Here is a 20,386-nt window from a genome sequence, read left to right as displayed (position 1 = left end):
AACTCCTTTCAGGGTGTGTTGAAAGTCAATGACTGCAGTGACTAGAGGCTTAATCCTTGTAGAGGCAGATGGCAAGTGCCAAGGTTTAGCTGGCAGGGCTCCCTCACGGTTATAAATCCCGCCATGGGCTGGGAGGCGTTACGCGACCGTTTCGTCCGGTGGTGCTAGGCATACTCATTCCTAGGTCAGCGAGGATCCCATCAGTAGGTCACTCGGTGTGCCGTCCCTGGCCTAGGCCTTGTTTACAGTAGCTGAGCATCTCTGGACCACCTGTCTTACTAGTCTTTTACGGTCCAGGAAAATAATCCCCCCTGTTGTTTCTTCCCACATCTAGAGTCGCACTGTCACAATCATAGGTCTCATATAGAGCTACATACCTGGTCAGCTGCTTCAAGTCACCTGGTTATCATGTTATCAGAGGCTCAGTCACACATTTGGCAATGTAAAAAACAACAGAATTTTGTAAAACAGGCAAAAATACAAATAATATAGCTAATAGTATCAGTAAGGTCCTAAGTAAGAATTTAAGCCAAGAACTTCCATCAGGGCAGCCCAGGATATCTCCAGGTTGTCTGACTTGGTCTGTTCTGTGCCAATCCTTCTCTCTCAGGGAAATGATGCAAAGCGTTGCTCATAAGGCACCCAGTCCAGTTTCCTAGTGTTACCAGCCCGCTTATCCATAGTATGATGTCATTATCCCCAACATAAAGGAGACTTTAAACTTAAATGACCATAGCCTGGTGTGAGCCACATAAATCCGTCCCGTAACTGTGGGAGGTTTCCTTCTCATAAATGGGAGGTTACAGTTTTTGACTGAAATTTTGATTGAGCTTGGGTAACCTTAGAAGGAGATTCATATTGATGGCCAGGGTCAGAGCAGATATTAATTGGCCAGATGAGCAGATCCTACCTATTAATATAAATAGTGGCCTGAATAGAAATGTAAATTTTTTCTTCTAGAATAAATTTCCTGAGGGCCAACCAGTTAAAGCCTTGGAGTAGAGAAACCCACCTACGTAACCCAGAAGTGCTGGATATAAGTAATTGACCATAAACCTAACAATTGGATTAACTTTAACTCTGCATAAGATTGTGAAATACATTTGGTTCATAAGCAAAGGTGTGAGCAATTATTAAAGTAATTGGTATACAGTCCTGGTCCGGTGTCTTAGGTCAGCTGTCTACTTCAGATATTTTCTTCTGATCCTGGTCTGGTAGCTTCCCCTCTGTTGGAGCATTGTTTTAAGGTGGTTTTGAGATCAGCAGTCCTCTCTGTAAGCCAGTCCTGTGCAGGGGCCCTTTGCAGGTGGAAATAACAATCCAAATATCCATTTGCTTCAGATTTGCTATGCATGAGCTAGTTAGGAGTACCTTATAAGGATCCTTCCATCTAGGCTGGACATAGTCCTTCAAAAGATGCCTTTTCCTGGTTGTAGGTCATGGGGCATCTGATCTCCATCCAAAGATAGATTACCAAGATAAGCTTCAGAAACAATCTTAGAGTGTCCTTTTAATAATTCAGTTAAGCTTACAGTATTAAAACAGCAAGGAACTATCTGGGAAGTGAATCTTAATAAATACAGATCCCAGTTAACAAAACTAGAATTTAATATTCACTGAAACATATTTTCTCTCCTCTTATTTCTACCAAATAGAGCCAAATTGAGACTAATTTGTTTGCAAAATAAGTCAGGTTTCAAAAAACCTGGCCTGATGTTTTATGTAAGTGTAACTGATCATCTAGGCTTTTTTTTTTTAATTGGCTTTGCTGGAACTTTTTATAAGAAATCTCAAATTGAACTGTTAAAAACGGCTTCTCAGGGCCAGGAAGGTCACACCGAGGGCTTGTCGCAGGTTTCTCCTTACAGATCCATGTGAATTCCTCCTTTTTCCAGGTCTCCAAAATACCTTGAGATTCCTGTGCCTGTTAGGAGGTGATCTTCCCAATTTATCTGACAAAGCTGCTGGGAACCTGAGAGTTTCCAGGCTCTGGAAGGATGAGATAGAGAGAAAAGAGAGATGTTTTCAATTCTGCTTACAAAGGTATAATTTACCAAATTCCTGTAAGTCATAATTAGCTTGAGGGGAAGGGTTTCATAATAGCTGGAAAACACAGATTAAAAGCCAGTTCAGACAGAAACCATAAAAATTATAACCATTTTCACCAGTTCTCTCAGTCCTATGTAACTAATCCTTTCTGTTAACAGTTTTATGAAGCCATGAGGTTTCCTGTTAGAATTATTTAATTTCTTACCTAGTTCAGCATTATGGTCTGAAAGTTACCAGAAATCTGTACTAGTTAAAAAGTCCTTGCTATGAATTTTCTTGAAGAGGAAGCATTTTTGCAAGGACATCAGAATAAAACCATAATTGTCTATGAATGATTACAATACAAAGAAACTTAGTAACTGCTGCAACATATAACATTTTAAGGTAATGACTAGAATTATAACTGATAACATTTTACCAGGACATACAGATTTTTACAAATTCCGTAAGATTTCTAGACTATCTGTATTAATACAGAGAATTGTAATTCATACAATATAACCTAAGAAGATTTATTACTCAAGTATACTTCCCATGTAATTTAACATACCGGATGAACCTAATTAGTTTAATATTTCTTTGGGGGATGTTTCAGCATCTCAAAGTTAGCTAAAGGTCAAACAAACTTCATTAGAATTTGATTTGGGAAGTTTTGACAAAAAATATCAAAAAGGTTTTAAAACACTTGGTCAGATAGGATCATAGGTCACTGTGAAACAATACTTACTCACTTAACCAAAGTGATGATAAAAGATTTCAAAGGCAAATATGGAAAGTTCTAACAGATTTCCAATTAAAAGTAAGAGAAACTTTATAATCTGTTATCAAAAACAGATCAACATTTTAAGGAAAGTTTGTCCTCTTAACAGAGAGAAAAGCCAAATTCAGGTTTTGCACCAGCTTACTTTAAATTTTTATTTACTCAATTAGCAAATTGATTGCCACATCACCCAAATCTGGGTGACAGTTGTGTTTCCTCAGAGGCACCCTATCCACAGTGGGCAATCAACATGTTAAATTTATTCTAAACTTAGCTGATCCTGATCATGCACAAAACTTTTCTCAAAGTTCCTTTTCCACAAACCTGCCATCACTTTCTGAATCCCTATTTGTTTATCCCTTATGTATGTCCATCCAGAAACAACTGGCTCTAAGACAAACCCACTTTCTTTTCTCTTAATAAACTTCAATTCCATTCTTCATACCTTCTTTACAGAAAGCACACATCCTACTTTGTACTTATACTGAAATGTTTCCTTTATTTTTTAAGTAGCTTTAATTACATACTTAAAGTAGAAACCTCAGCTCTTAAAAACCTTAATTTCTAGTGAAAACTAAAAAGTAAGAAATGATGAATTGTCTTTTAAATTAGCATTCTATAGATTAGCAAACATAAATACCAATAATAATTTCTTTAAAAAGAAAGTGCCTTCTTATAGAAAATACAAGTTTGGCACCAAACATATTTATTAATAGTCCTAAGTACCTTTTAGTTTCTCTGTAAAAGGAAGCCAGTGTTCAGTAGTTAATGTTTTATTTTATTTGAGAATGACCTAACTGTTCAATAAATTTCCATCATCTTAATTTTGCACAATTCTAAAATTTTAAGTTAGCAAATATCTGGAGAGATTATTTTCAAGTAGACATTTCCTAAAATGATTATTCCTATAGAGTTCACCCAAAGCTCTTATCTCATTTACATTTAATTTACTTATATTCATCACACCGAGTTGTTTTTCTTGCTGGCAAATGTGGAATAGATATAATAAGATTTTATCTGACTTCTGTTAAATAAAGGTATTTACTAAATATTGATGAGTATAAAGACATGTCTATGTTAATGAAATTGACAAACTTAAAATTTAACACCAGGTACTAATTTAATACTGAATATTTCCTAGTACATGAGAACCTGAAACTCATTCTGGCCAGTTTCCTTTTATATATCTGAGAATTTGTGTAAGTGCTTAATTTCCTTAAATCAATTAAGTAGAGCTCATTTATAAATTAAATTTTATAATACTATCCAAAGGTAAAGATTATATATATATAAATCACACAGACATATAGACAGACACAACCAGAGATCTCATAGCTTCATTTTCTAAACTTAGTCATGAATCAGATATTACAATGTAAAACTCACTAATTTGTAAAAAATAGTTGGAATCAGTTAATTTTAAAAGGCTTCTTTCCCTTTTTTTCACTCAGTTTTAGGAATTAGAGATGCTGTAGATAAGGTAAGTGTTCCTCAGGGCCCTGATCTTAAGGTGCAGAGAGAGAAAAGCAAGTTCTTCTAGAAGGTCTTGTTTCTTCAGGGTCAGAATTCTGAATTTTTTTTTTTCCAAGCTAACTTTCTCTAACAACTGGGTACACAGCAAAAGAGCCCATTTTGGCCATTGTTAGGGCAAAATTTTCCTTTAATTCCCGATTAAGTAAGTACTTGTTAAGTACTTTTGTACATACATAAACATTTGTACGTACATAAACCTGGCTGGGTTGTTAGTGGGAGGCTGGCTTTCTGACGCCCCTTGTTTCTGTTTGAGAGGCTCTAGTTCTCATCTTAAAGTTGAATTTGTCAGGGATAAAATTTACTAATGACATTGTGTCATGGCCAGTGCGCTACCTGTGAGCGTAGCTCCCCTAGGCATCACCCTAGAGTCGTCTCAGCCTTCTTTTCTGGCGTGGTTCTCCCTCCTGTCAATGGCCAGTTCTTACACGTGACCGCCAGGTGAGCAAGTCTTCTAGTTAATGAGTGGGTTTCCCTTTGGGAGCACTGCACGGTGTGAGGACTCTGCTTCCATCACTCCTGTAAATTTCTCAGTTGCAATGTCAGTATAAGAATTTAGTTCTTGGGAGTCGGGGTGGGTATAGCACAGTGGTAGAGTGCTTGCCTAGCATGCACTATGTCCTGGGTTCAATCCCCAGAACCTCCATTAAATAAATTAATAAGCAAACATAATTATGTCCCCCCTAAAAAAATGAATTAAAAAAAAGAATTTAGTTCCCATTGTCTAGTTATTCTAGGAAACTATATTTCTTAAATATTCTTAAAATAATAAAACAACTTAATTTAAAAAATTGGTGTAATCAGGCTTGTAAAAAGTCTGTCTTATTTGTTTTAAACAGAGAGTGCCTGGAAATGTTTATAATGCATCCTGCCAGGTTAAACAGCAGACTTTAATGACTTTGTATATAGACTGAAAACACATCAGACTCTTTCAAGGTTGGTTCCATGAGTTGTCCTTTTTTCCAGGATAAAAGAGAAAATAAAGACAATCCTAAGTAAACCATTCCTTGGTACAAACTGGAGCCACTCAATAAATAATCCAATGATTAATGAAACATTTGATGACCATAGTTCTATCAGCATTTTTATTTTGTTTTACTTTTGTGTTGTATTCTGCTCCCTCCTCTGTCAGGTATCCTATCCAGAACTTGCATTTCCTTAAAAGATTTCATATTCAAGACCTGAGTATTGTAAGCAAAATACGCTATGATAAAATGATGAAATTATTTAATTATGAAACATGAAAACCAGCGGTGCACAGGAATGTGCATATTAGGGCAGATCAAATTTTCAATCCATGTTGACTGTTTTAGTGTAAGTATTTAGCTTTGAAGTCTTCTAAATGTTATTAAACCCATGGAAATTGAAAAGATTTTAATTAAAATCCTCAAGGAAAAAACGACAATCTTTCCCTAATATATCCATTACCCCTCCAGACTCAGCCTCCTTCTGGAAACTTCCATCTCCAGCAGCACATGGGTGGGCTCCGGTGGACTCAAGCATGATGTAATTACTTTTGCCCTGAATATGTGACACTTAGAAATATCAAATAAGCATATTCTCTTTCATTCAATGCCCTCATCGTATCCCGGGGTCTGTCCTCACTGTAACTACATAACAACCCCTATTACAAAAAAACCAGTTTGATTGTAAGCATTCCCTGGGATGTTATATTCATACTGCAGCTTTCAAAGGGACTTTTTCTATCTACAAAGAATACTAAGAAAACATAGTAAGAAAAAGCCACAATAGATACCCAGGGAAGCCAGTCTCTAGGTTAACAACTGTAGGTTCTCCCTTACATTTCTAAGGATACGTGGACAGCTACAGTGAAGTACGTTAGGCGCTTCTCCCAATTCTGAGACTGTCTGATTCAGTGAACACAAATTATTCTCCCCATGATTGGGACTGAAGCTCACTGTGTACAATCCACATTTCTAAACAGACTTGTAAGTAAATATATTAAAATATCTCTGCACCATATCATATAGCTTCCATCGAGAAAAAGGAAAATTCCTGTTATCTAATAAGCAGAACAAACTTTTTTTGGACAGTTTCGAGTGTCTATGTGTTATGAACTACACAATTCAGAGTTCATGCTGAAGTCTTGCAGTGTGCTAACACTTTGGTTTCCTTCCCCAAACCAATGAGACGCAGTTTCTAAATGTAAATCTGTATACGGGGGCCACCGATTTAACAGAGGAATGCTTCTCTGGTACCCGTCAACATGGCAGCCAGCCAGACTCTCCTGGGGCACGTCAGCAGGCTGGGGAGCGGACCTTTGCACGTGCTAAACCTGGCTCCAGCGGCTCTCCGGAGCTCTGAGGAGTTGGGCAGGGTCTGCAGGAGCAGCCTGAGTGCTGGCGTGAGCGTGATGTGAATCGTGGCTAGTTCAATGTGCGTGGAAAGCCTAAGCTTGCCACTGCCTTTTACTTAGCTTTAAATTACGTAGTGAAAACGTGGTTCCATAGCTCTTACATTTGGACTAGTTAAAGGGACCTAGTTGTTAAAACTTGTGCAGCTAGTGAACCGGAGTGGACTCAGCGCGCTGTACCCATGACACGGCAAGGAGGCATCCTGCCGCCCTCTTGCTTCCCTGGTGCACGGCTGCACTCCCTCCCTCCACACATCCCTCTCCTTAGTCACCTGTTGACGCTGGTTTGGTTTTCTTGGCTCCTTCCCGGTGTTTTACGCCTGAAAAGGTATGAGAGGAAAAAGGAAAAGCACAGCTCAGAATGGTTGACTTTCATCCTTTCTGTTGTTTCCTGAAAAAGTAAACGAAAAGCCATAAAGATGCTGTCTAACCACTGATTTCACCATCACCTCTCAGCCAAAAGGAGCGTCATCGATGTGCTCTCCATATCGCGAATTTAAAGTTTCTGTGAACCGAACACGTAAAAGCCACGTTTGTTTTGGCTACGCTAATTATTGGACTCTGGAGATTTTCTTTTTCTTTCCTTTTTTTTTTTTTTTTTTTTTTGGTGTCTACATGATCTGTGTCACTTCCATGTGTCCAGCTCACAGATCAGATCCCCTTCAGAGGCTCTGTTTCTTGGGCTGGGTCTCTCTCGTAAACCACAGTTGTCAGTGAATGTTCTTGAGAGATGGACTAGGTTAGATTGTTACTCTTCAAATAATTATTTCTAAGGAACTTCTGTAACTTCAGATATTTGCATTTGTATGATTTCAAGATTTATATGAAGATGTATACATTGACTTTGCAGGGTAATGATTTACAGCAGGACAGTCATTTTAATTAAACTCGCCTTCGCTGGGTATAAAAATGATACTTTTTTCAGTTGAAGGAAATGTACAGTCCTTGTGTTGAGGACTTTTTTTTGCTGCTCTGATGCTGTTCATCTCATCCATTTTTGCTCTAAACTTGGCCTCACTTTCCAATTCTTCATTGCACTTGAGACTTACTTCAGTGCGCTTACTAACAATTGAAAATCAGTCTATGATCAGTTTGGGTCATAGGAACTGACATTAGAAATTTAGAATAGGAAGTACCAATGTGGGTGCCTCTTGGTTCACCTTAAATACCTATTTCTGGCTTTCCAGGCAGTTTTACCTCCACCTCTATTCATAGGAACCTGTTTAAAAAAAAAAAACTCAACTATAGTGTAGTCATTTATGCTGGGAAAGTATTTATGGAATAAGCCATTATGACAGCAGACTCAGTTAAACATAAATTTTTTTCTCTTTTTATGCACTACTTGACATCAAAAGCAAAAAGAGGTAAGTTGACTATAAACCTGAGTGAACCTTATTTTCTTTAATAGATTTATTTCTGAAGAGCTTTGCTTCTGTTACATTTCTACAAATCAAATATTTTTACATTAGGAAGCTTGTTATTGTAAATCCTTATTCTTTCCTTCGAAAACTGAATAAGCACCTTCTGTAAACTTGGATTTTAAAAATATTTAACATTTAAACATATTGCTTTTCCTTTAACCAAGTTATACCTATGGTTTAATTTGCTTGTAAAGACAGTGCATTTTGGGGTTTCTGAGGTCCCCCCAAAATATGGATTACATGTCATAACTGAAATTGGTGAAAGGCTATAATTTTCAGATCCATCGCTTTACAGAAGAGGATGCCCTGAATCTCTCATAATGTTTTCTAGTGTTGATTTTTTTGAAATTATATATATACACATATATGTGTATATATGTATATATATATTTAATAAGAAAAGCAAACACATTTCACTGAGTGCTGTCTCATATTTTCCTTGTTTGGGATATATTTTCACTTGATCTTTTTAGTGGGTTCTTGCTTGTAGTTTAACTTATTTCTCCTTTGTTTCTTTTTGATGATGGACTGATTCTGACATTTCAAAGGTATAGCTGGTGTTCATCTGATACACGCTATTACTGACATTGCTTAAGGAGAACAGATCATCATAGCATCCTGAGTTAACTCTGTGCCAGCTGACAGTGTTCTTGGGAAGGTCATTTCTGAACAAAAGGTTATTTTCTAAAATGTACTTAATTGGTGTAAGAATCTGGCAGCAAAATGTACTTTTACCTCTTGGTGCCACTGTATTTAATCACCCTCTCCCCCTGTGTCTTCCGTCTCTTAACTACGTAGGCTGTTGATTACACACATGCTCATGGTTTAACTGTAAGTTGTTCAGAAGCAGAAAGTTGACGATACTGCAGAGCATTTTTATATTTCTCTTTTGCAAGGTTTGAAATAAATATAGATTGTGAATATTGCTTTGTTTTCTCAGCTAGTCATGATAGTTTGTCAGGACAGCGAATGGAAAGCTGGGTGAAAGTCTCTGTCTAATCCATAATCACTGAAAAGTCTGAAAATGCTCCCTCTCCTTCTTAGCAAGTCATGCTCTGACTCTACATTGTTGAAGACAGTTTTCATGCTTGTCACCAAAGTGTGATAAACTATGCACAGCTGTCATTCATCCGAAGGCGGAGCCAGACGTTTTTAAACATTTGTTACCAGGCCATATTTTTGCATTGTCTATCCTGAAATTTTTTTATGTCTTTCAACAATCCTGTCTCCGCTGTTTCCTGGAAATTTTTAATGAATAATGATTGTCTTAGACTATAAAGGGTATAAACAAATAATGGGATTTTCTATGTTAAACACTGACCTAAAGTTAAGGCTGAGGTGTCTGGTGATGTAAATTAGCAGGTTACACCCCTGAGTAGCTGGACATTATGTTATGTCTTACCTGTGGGTACTTTAAGAGAAACTTTGTGTTAACAGAATATGTGGTATGTTTGGCAAAAAGAGACAAGATAGACAACTCTATGTGTTTGATTATAAAATGCTTAAAGTTATTCACTGCTATCCATTTTTATTAGTGCCAGCGTACCACTGAATTCATCATTAGATTTTTGAAAACATTTCAACTTTTTCTAACTACTGTTTATATTCATATAAATATTTTGGTCTCATGCCCTCCTGATTATTTTTCTTGATATAATGTTCTTATCTTAAATTTTTCTTAGATGTTCCTAAATTCTCTACTGTATATGTCTGTTTTTTCAGTCTGTGTGTATAGGTGTCCATAGGACCACTAAAGGGTTCACGTTGTATGAACTCAAGGAGAATGTATTTTGACCCTTCTTTCCATTAACTTTTCCGTTAATTCACTAACACACTGTTAATCATCTGTAGATTTAGTGAGGAATAACTTAGTATTGGCTTGAAAAATCTTTATCAGAGAGTATTTTCTCTTTCTCATTCGTTTTGTTAGAAGGATGTTGCTATGATGACAGAAATGTCTAAATTGTACTCGCCTTTCCTCAGGTGTATCCATCACACAATGGCACTAATAATGTAACCACTAAGGGGGAGGTAGAGCTCAGTGGCAGAGCACATGCTTAGCATACATGAGGTCGTGGGTTCAATCCTCAGTACCTCCATTAAAAATAAATAAATAAACCTAATCCCCCCCCCAAAAAAGAAAAGCAAAACAAATTTTTTTTAAGTAATGTAACCAATAAAAAAAATCTAATGATCCTTTAGGAAGGCGAAGTCGGTATATTAGCAGGTATTTTGCAACTCATGCAAATTCCCCAGACAAACTACTGTGGGGAAACAGAATAATAAGTGTTAAGAAGGCAGGGAACTCTGCTCTCAACTGCGCAGCGTGACTGAGGAATTTACAAACACTGCAAGGACAGCGGAGGTCAAAGGCTGTACACAGGAAATGCTGAGGAGATGGGATAAATGCTAAATGATAAATGGAGGAAGCAGACACTTCTCCTGGGGTGATCAGGAATAAAGACTGAAACTTGTTCGTTCTGAACAGTCCAAGAGGAGACAAGAGCATTTTAGATGAAAGTAATCATAGGGGCAAAGACTTGGTGAGATGATTTCATCATATGACCTACTTCTGCCTTTTCAATTTCATTGTTGTTAATGGCCATGGCTTTGTTTCTAGCAGATGCAAACCTCAAGGTCATCTCGACTCCTCCCTTTGGCCAGTCATGTCTGATCGATGACCGGCTCCTGTCCATGGACCCTGGGCTCCGCGCTTTCCCGAACACTCTCTCACCTGATCTGTAAGATTGACATTTAATGTCTTCACATCACAGACAAGCTGAGGCTCAGAACAGTGAAGTCAGTTCTTCCTGTACCTCAGCTACTGGCTGGGGGGGCACAGATCTAAACAGTAAGATCTGTCTGATGGACCTAAATCTCGTGCTGACAGGAAGGAAAGTTGAAGACCACGGAGGAGTGAGAAAAGTGAATAAAGAGGAAGGCAAAGAGACCATAGAAAATTGTTGCAGAGTATCGTTGGCAAGTGGAAGGAAATTGTGATGCACCCACTACCTGCTCCTGTGGATTGTTGTGCAAAACCCTCACTTAAGACCTGAGTGTGCGTGTAAGCATGCCATCAGTTAATTATGGAAAGCACTTTGTGCCATTATCCACAAATATTCAGAGTTCCTCAGGAGACTTTTAAAAAATAATTATGCAATTTTTGTTTCCACGTCGGTGCACAGTGTATAAAAATTGACATTTTTCTACTAACATAATTACTCAAATTTCATATACTATCGTCGATTTGGTTTTCTCCAATACTGGTTTGACCATTTTCACTTCACTCTAAAATGCTTTTTGCTAAGAAGAAAGTCTGATGAAATTCAAGTACAAATTTTCATTTAGAATTCGTGCTTCTGACCTTCTGTATATATCTTTTTCCTTTGAGTTTCCTTGAATTAAAACTTATTTATTCCAGTCCTCAAACTGCTTAGAGTTTAGAAGAAGCAAGGTCTGGTGATCACATTTTCTGACTTGAGAGAGAAATAAAAAGGAGAGAGGAAGTTAATGTGGTAGATGACACAATAGGGTCTAAAAGATGCATCAGGTAGGAAAAGGTGAAACTTATTAGAGAGACTGACATACAGGTAAAAGTATATAAAATACTGCATTGGAATTTCAGACACCAGAAGTACAGGATAGAGGAAGCATGACTTGACAGCACCATCTTTAAACCAAGTAGGCGTCTATGAAATTGCAGTGTGATGGGGCTGCCAAAAAATGCCTGTAGGCTTGTGCTCTTTTCACGGCATCAGGGTGTCTGAGCTGATGCAAGATTCTGCCACTCCCCTGCAGCTGTGACTTCTTACTACACGTGATGTCCCTTCTGAGCACCTCACTTTTAGAGGATTGTGCACAAACTGGACTGTGGTCAGAGAGCAGAAAGGACGCCGAGGAAGGCTGAAATCGTGTCCCGTGAGGAAGAGCTTGGACTACCTGGCCTGATGAAAACCCAGGGGACAGGAATCGTTTTCCTGGTAAAGTGTGGAGCATCTCTTGGAGTTTCTGGTCATGATGGAAGGACACATGGAAAACAAGATCTTATGATATGGTCGGGGTGCACTAGTGCTCAAGTCTGGAAAAACCAGGGGCTGGGGCACAGGCCATTCCGTAGAAGACTGTGTGTCACAAAGGGCTGCAGCTCTGTGTCCCTGAGAGCATCTGGGCACTGAGGAAGCCGCCCTGCAGCCCCACGTGGTCCTCGCCACCTCCCACCACGGCCACCCAAGCCACGTGTGGAGCCAGAAACATAGAGGTGTCCCTGGCCTCCTTCGTCTGGAGACCCTCTCCCAGCTCAGACGGCCACGTGGGCTCATGGACTCCCGAAGGCACTGACTCTCAGAAAAGTGGTTAATTTTCTAAATTGCATTGGAAATTTTAAAAATAGGAGAAGCTGGAGGGAAAACCATAGGACAAGACTTTCCCTGCCAGTGAGATTCATGAGTTTCAGCGATCTCTTTATAAAAACTGGATATTATCCCCATTCCTGCTTTGTGTTTTAGAGGTAATTGGTGACCTTCAAGTGACTGTCAGTGGTCTGATGACGTTCTCACGTGTTCCTTTGACCACGTGACCCTGATATTTTGTAGCGGTAGCTGGTGTAGATTTGAGAGGCAACCAGAGAAGCGAGTGTAAAGCAGGCCTTAGTATCAGAAAAGTCTCAGCTGAAATCCTTCCTCCGCCACTTCCTGGCTGTGTGACCTTGGGCAAGTTAGCACGTATGGTGATCATATTAATTGAATCAGCAAACGTTTGTGGACGACCTACGGTGAGGCCAAGCTCTGTGTTTGTTTCTGGTGGGAGAGGTCACGAAAAATGTTAGAAAAAAAAAACTGTTGCAGGATACATGCAATTTTGATATCGTCCCATAGATCAAAAATACTTAATTTCCTCATAATAAGGATACTGCAAATAACCACTCCAGAGTATTGCTAAGACTCAAAACTGATATAAAGTTCCTAGGAGAACTTACATCATGTTGATTCACCAAATAATTTCTTTCCTTCTTTCTCTTTTTTTGACCTTCCTTTCTACTCGAGGCCTTTGTTTGGGGAGGAATGTCACAAGGAGACTCTTCATGGATATATCAAGATGGACATAAGATGCTTTCAGCAATAACATGGCTTTTTCATCCCTGCCCTTGAGGCATGAACAATCTCTTGAGTATGCGATGACATTTCTCAGGCCTGTGACCTTGTAATATTAATGTACAGTGTTACCTAATTCAGTTCTGAGAATTTCAAGTGAATGCTTTACTTTTATAAAATATTCTATTCCTACTACTAGAGGCCATAAACAGTTTATAGTTGACAAGAAGTTCTTCTGCTAATTCGTTTTTTCAGGTGTACAGCCTAGATGTCACAACCTCCAGGAAGCATTTCCTGACCGCTTCGGTTACTTAATTATTTCTGCTCTGAGATTCCCTGCATTTCCCTATTATGGGAAGCAATGCAGTGATGTGTCTGTGAAGTTCAGTTCAGCCCTTGGGTCATATAGTTCTGGATTCATATTCCAGCGCTACCTCTTAGTGAACTTTGGGAAGTTACTTAACCTAGGTCCCCATTTTCTCATCCATAAATTGGGATTAATAAAAAAAGGTTAAAGGAGAACGTGCATATTAAGTGCCTGGCGCATGGTAAGCAACGACTAAGTGCTAGGTGTGGCCATCATCACCATCACCACCATCACCGCCATCACCACCATCTCCACCATCTCCACCATCACCGTCGTGACACTTTGTTTGTTGAATCTGCTTGTCTTCCCCAGTGGACCAGGGATCCTGTCTTCTCTGTTTTCCTTTTATCCCCACTGCCTAACACAGTTTCCGACACATAATGGGAGTTTAGTAACTTGATTGCTGAACGGTTGAGATGAAATTTTGGTGCCCCCAGGTGACAGCAGTGGCATCTGAGGTTCCGAAATGCCTCCTCCTTAAGTCACATCATTCTCATCTTTTATGCCCTCAGAAGCGATGAAATGAGGCCTGGTTTCTTCAAGAGCGAGTCTACCAGTGTAGACCCTGCACAGAGCAGGCGAGATCGTGTAAAGCCCCCAGCATCTCAGAGCTGGGCGTTTTCTCAGTCTGCCAGCCCACCCCTTTCATTTTACAAAGTACACGCTAAACACACATTGCGCTGCTCGGCTGTGTTTAGCCAAGTCCGTGATTGGAGGGCTGTCGATCCCAGAAAAGGGGTTTAGAAGACAGTTGAGTCAGAGCAACACACTTATTTTTCAAATTTCTTTTTTTAAAACCTGTCACCACCTTATCTACAGAATTTGTTTTTGTTCCTTAAGAATAACACTTAGCCAAATAGTTGTACATAATAAATACAAAATAATAATAATAATTAGCCGAGATGATGTAACTTCTAAAGAGGAAAAAACTGGTACTCAATACAAATGTAAGGAATCTCCCCCACAGAGTAAACAGTTCATTAAGAGAGTGCATTGCGGTCCTGCTCAACTGATTTCTAAATTTCATCACAAAGCATATTTCAAATGAATGATAATCTGACTGCATTGGCCAAAAAAAAAAAAAAAGAAATCATACACACACACACACACACACACACAAAACCAAAAAACTTTCCAATTTGAGTGAGAGATGGAAAAGAACTTGAACCGTGTAAACACTCTAATTACTCTAATTCTAGCGTTTATCATTCATTACACAGAGGTCAAAACTTTGCTATAGAAGAGCTTTATTTATACCCTTCCTGGCAACATAGGAAAGACAGGCCAGATTCCAGAGTCATCGCCCAAGTGTTCATGCTCATTTGTATTCATTGCATTTACCCAAACACAACATAAGAGGGCAGCACACACCTGGTTAACTTAAAATTGCGGGTCTGGTGACCATGTCAAAGTGGTTGTTTACATTAGCCCAGCGATTCCTAAATTATCACTTACACAGGAGAGCTGTTGGAAAAGATACAAAGAGCATAAAGGAATTCACCCTTTAAGACTCTTGAGTTTCTACAAAAGGAAATCACTGAGCTACTCAAGCTGCAAAATGGGAAAACAGACTTAAAAGAAAAAATAAAAAGAGTTCTCCAAAGCTAAGGAAATGGAAATATTTGTTATATCTGAAAGACTTTTACTGTGTATGATCACCTGAATACCAGCTACTCAACGAGAATCAGATCTCACTTCTATTACAATGCAATAATTCATGTTGCTCTGCGACAAATACCACCTTATAAAAGGGTCTCTTCAGCGATGACTGTTCTCTTGAATGAACTTGAGACAAGCCTGTCTTACATTCTTCTTTGTAACAGAGACAGCTTCAGTGTGTTTCCAATGTCTTGCACAACACATCAACAATTTTCATGAATTTCGGTATACTGAAGGTGTATGAGCAGGTTTTGCTCTAATAAGAGAATATGTTGGGTTTAGAGCAAGGGAGACTTAGATACAAGCCTTTGAATGTAAATTTCAGTAAAGACATTAATTCGAGGCTGTAAATCCAGAATTTCTGATAATTTGGCTTAAATATTATCTATCTAACATACAGGGAAAGAGGTTTGCTAAGCAAATGCATAGTCTAGGCAGTAGCAAGGGGAAATGCCACAATTATTTACAAATAGCTGACTTTTTAAGTCTAATTCCAACTTTTTTGCAAAATCTTTTTGTAGGAATAGAATGTGTCCATTTCTAACCAGCTTCACAGGTGATTCTAGTTTATCAGCCTGATACCAGTGAACAGGTTGCTCTTTGATTAGTTTAAAACACCCAGCCCGTGGCCTTTCTTAGAGTAGATGATTGACATAACTGATCAGCTAAAGCATGGGTTTTTACCAGCTAGCACGTTGTCAAGCTAGCACGAGTTATATTATGTGACTCTAAAATGGCAAAAATAAAAGTGGATTTCCCATTCAGGTTAGCTTTTCTCCATCAGTCCAAGTTACTAAGAATTTATTTTATATATATGTATATATATACACATATATGTATATATATATACATATATATAAATATATATATACATATATATAAAATAAACATTCTAAGATTTCTGACAGTTCTTGCTTTTGATAAATAAAGTCTATTTTCAGAAAACTGCAGAGATGATTTCCTTCTCTGACATCCTTCTATTAATCATGAGAAACTCTGGTTTTTGCATGCTTTTCTCAAGGTCCCTATGAGACTGACAATATGCCCATGTGTCTGACAATAAAGTCAGTTATCTGAATACGTTCCATTTGGAATAGCGACTCTAAGTGCTGAGCAAGTAGCTACCACCATGTTCAAGTTCAGAACTTGAAGCAATTTCATTACGTTAATAGATCCTGTATTTTTAGATATGTCCAAATACCAAATATGAATGGCCACATAGGTCCTAATGACTTGAGAGATCTCACTACAAATTTTGAGTCACTAATTTTTAAATGCTGTGTCTAGTTAAGAAAAAAGTCTTGTTTTTCCTAATGGCATCATTCAAAAAAAAAAAAAAGGCTTAACCCCGTTTCTGTGTGAACGCACATTCCTCACTAAATCTCGCAGGCAACTGCTTAAGTCGCCGTTACTAACACGTGGCTCTGTCATCTCTTTGTATACGTGTCTAATTTATCAGTTTCTTATAGATTGTCAGCAGCCTGCTGCCTCCGTACCGCCACAGTGCTCACAACTAGCCGGGAGGCAAGACTGCCCGACTGTCAGGTAAATTCAGACATCCTTTCTCTTCCCACCCAGCTGCATGTCAGATCCATAGACTCCAAGCTTTCCCTTCTCGCATCGTGACTGCCGATACGTGATTACATTTGCCACGTTTTATTTCCAACACGGGTTGTACGAAACATGCATTGGATACCTGGAGCCCACATGTGCCCAGTGGAAGTACAAGGAACCTAGAGTGTATTTCAAAAGCCACCAGCTGGTGGACTAAAGGCTGCCTTCAGCTCCCTCGTGTGAGTAAACACTTGGGTCAGTCCAGCGTTTCATTACTTTCCAAAATAGAAAACCTGGAATTGTTCGGATGTTTGTCTTTTGTCTCCTTGGAGTATCTTTCTCAGACAAACAATCAGGAAGGGTATAAAACATACCTCATGTCTGGTCCAAGACAACTTTATGAAAGTGTTTCTGTTTTCTGTCCACGTAGGGCCCTCATTAAAACTGAAATTGGGGTGGGAGGGTATAGCTCAAGTGGTAGAGCACACACTTAGCATGCATGAGGTCCTGGGTTCAATCCCCAGTACTTCCTCTAAGAATAAATCAATGAACAAACCTAAATACCACCCCCCCCAAAGAAATTGAAAGGTGGAAAAAACCTTGTAATGGGCATTCAGGAAATTGCAGTGGTAGTGCCCTTTAAGATTAACTGAAGAATTTTAATGTTTACTTATTTTTTAATTAATTTTTTAGTTAACTTTAGGGGGTGGTAATGAGGTTTATTCATCTATTTATTTAATGGAGGTACCGGGGCCTGAACCTAGGACCTCGTGCATGCTAGGCATGCGTTCTACCACTGAGCCATACTCTCCCCACTAACTGAAGAATCTTAAAGGCTGGTTTACATACTGCCTGGACACTACACTGGAGAGTTTGCTAAACAATTTCTGTTCCAATGAAAGCTTTGCGAATCCATCATGAATTTATCTTCATCCTGGGCCAGCTTCCACACAGCATCAGAGCAACCCCATCGGGACCTCATCATTTTCTTGTAATCCTTCATCTCCAGTTATTTGGCCTCTGATGGTGCCAGGCTTTTATAGTCTGGTTGTGGCTTTTATAGCCTGCTTGTTGTTCCCTCCTTATTTTAATATGGCCATTGCTTTTCTACCAGAGCAAGGCTCCTTTTGAGTAGAGACACTCCCGTATATACTTCCATGCATGTCTGAGAGGCACACGTCAGAGGCAGGTGCATGTGGTCACGGGTTAGAGCCAGAGACTTGGGGAGCCCGCAAGTCCTCCCCAGAAACACAGCAGCAGCCAAACCCCAGTGTGACTTTGTCCCTGAGGTGGCTGTGCAGCCAGCTGTTTAAGTGGGACACCAAGTTAGCAGGAAAAAGAATGTGATTAATAGGCCCCAAGCCACTGCCTCCTGATTGATGTCTCAGTCTGCCGTGCCCACCACTTCCAGCAACAGGGTTTTTATTCCAGGAAGGTCCTTCACTCATTGATGAATGCTATTTTATAACAGCAGCCAACTGTAGAGTAATTTCAATTTTTAAGTAACTAAATACAATTATAAATGCTCATATCCATCCCACTGGGATTCTGTGTGTGTGGTGCACAAGCACATGGGCTCTTAACCTACAGTACGTTCTCCGCGAATCACCCCCAGCCCTCCCAGAGCTGGGGACGGTGCCAGGCACACGACAGAAGTCCAGTCACTTGACTGCTTGAGTGGATGGCTCTGGGGTCAGATGGCTTGGCTTTTAGTCCCACCTGTGTGATCCTGGACGGCTGCTTTTGGGGGCTAAGATTCTGTTCTTGACTCTTAATGAGAGAGGCTGGGTACTGGGGAAGGTTCGGCGAGGCACAGGCCTGGCCCGTGGTGTGTTGTCAGTGTCTGTCCCGACTACTAACTGCCCTTAGTACCTAACCACTCCTCAAGACCGAGATCTGCAGTGTCTTTCATAACCTCTCTCGTTTGCTAGGACAAAGAGTGGAGAAGGCTACTGTTTTAGATGTTTCAGTTAGATAAGAAATGGAAAGGCTAATGAGGAATCATTTGAAGATTAATTTTTTTTCACCTTTTTTTTTTTTTGAGAACCAGTTTGACTAAACGATTATGTGCCCCACTTACGTATCTTCCGAGATTACTGGATTTAGGTTGGTTGCTACTTCCACACGGATGATTGACTTTAAAGGAAAGCAGTTTAATGAATTACAGATGTTTCTTGTTTCTACTCACATGAATACAGCCTGGTCCAGAGCAGGCGTCCGCTGACCCTCCCTGTGGTCCACACAGAGAAATGATAACATACAGAGAGACCTGAGAAGACTCCCCTTTGCAGAGTCACTAGGATGATGGCTGGCTTCCTTCCCACTCACGCCCACTGCCAAACGTACCGAACTTAATGCCCTCACTGCCCTCTTCACTTCTTCCTGGCAAGAAGTTAATACATAGCCAACCTTCGTGTTCTTCCTGTGCACCAGACACCGGTTAAATTCTCTACACTTATTAATGGTTACAGTTCCTCTAAGGCAAGCGGCCATTAGACTCATTTTTAAATGAGGAAACCAAGATCTGAGGACGTAAAATGATTTGTCCACGGTCACCCATCCTGAAAGCAGTGGATCCCAGTGACTTAGCAGCTTTTCTCCTAACCATCCCCATACACCACTGCACTGCAAGGGGGCCCACCACCTGCCCCCTGCCCCATTAGTGATACTGTGAGGAGCAAAGTCAGAGAGTATTTAAATCAGCCATGTTGACTCTTTTTGGGGCAGGGAGGTAATTCAGTTTATTGATTATATTGTTTTTTAATTTCACGGAGGTACTGGGGATTGAACCTATGACCTCGTGCATGCTAAGCATGGTGCTCTGCTGCTGAGCTAGACCTCACCCCCACCACGCTGGCTCGTTATCCCTGAATCAAGAAGGAAAGTTTATTTAATGAGAAACAAAAGGTGCTAAGAATGTTGAGTGACTTCAGGTTGGATGTTTTCTATCCCTGTGTCTCACTATAAAAATTGTTTTATACTGCCTTCAACTTACACATAGATTAAAACTAAAATTTTAGGCCTATAGCTTTGCATAAAAGAGCATTTGTCACTTTTGAAAATGGAGAACTTTTCCATATATGCTTTTTACAGATTGATTCCACTGTAGAGACCAATTTTTAAGGTTGTTTATAGATATCAGATATCATGATATGAAAAGAAATGCCCAGTGTGTTGCAGCCTTAGGTGTAATATTTTATATATATATATACCTTTCCATTTCTATCAAGTAATTGCTTACTTGGAAAAGAAAAGAAATTTTCTGAAGATATATCCATTTGCATATTTTAATAGCGATGGTTTCCTAACCCTACTGTTTACAACGTGGTCTGCTACAGAACAGAGGCTCTTAAATGCAAAGGATGAAGGACGAGCGGGCGTCTGAAGGTATTTAGCAATCAGAACTGAGGCAGAATTCATCCAATCCCTATTTAAGGTTAGATTAGATTAGGATTAATCAAATCCAGTATTTACATTTAAGAAGTGATTCCTTAATCGGTAAGCCAAAAGATATGCTTCTGTCACATGAAACACACAGGGCACTTGCATTTTATGTAAATTTAAAACAGTAATGCTAGAATA

The 20,386-nt window shown here is 39.4% G+C and overlaps 1 protein-coding gene across 3 annotated transcripts in view; it reads left to right on the top strand.

The window, feature by feature from the left end:
- The window catches only part of BICD1 (BICD cargo adaptor 1), a 169,152-nt gene that overhangs the window by 145,650 nt on the left and 3,116 nt on the right, over positions 1-20,386 (top strand). Inside the window, exons 9-10 of one of the 3 annotated variants that reach the window (XM_072954441.1) lie at positions 8,069-8,077; positions 16,720-16,795. In XM_072954441.1, the coding sequence (XP_072810542.1) occupies positions 8,069-8,077; positions 16,720-16,795 (85 nt within the window). Of the gene's footprint in view, positions 1-8,068; positions 8,078-16,709; positions 16,796-20,386 lie in introns of all 3 variants that reach the window. The other 2 variants (XM_072954440.1, XM_006199979.4) reach the window with 2 other exon arrangements.

The sequence above is a fragment of the Vicugna pacos genome, chromosome 34, assembly GCF_048564905.1.
Source record: "Vicugna pacos chromosome 34, VicPac4, whole genome shotgun sequence".
NCBI classification, from domain to species: Eukaryota; Metazoa; Chordata; class Mammalia; order Artiodactyla; family Camelidae; genus Vicugna; species Vicugna pacos.
The sequence above is the reverse complement of the archived record's forward strand: the minus strand, read 5'-3'. Positions and strand labels throughout refer to the sequence as shown.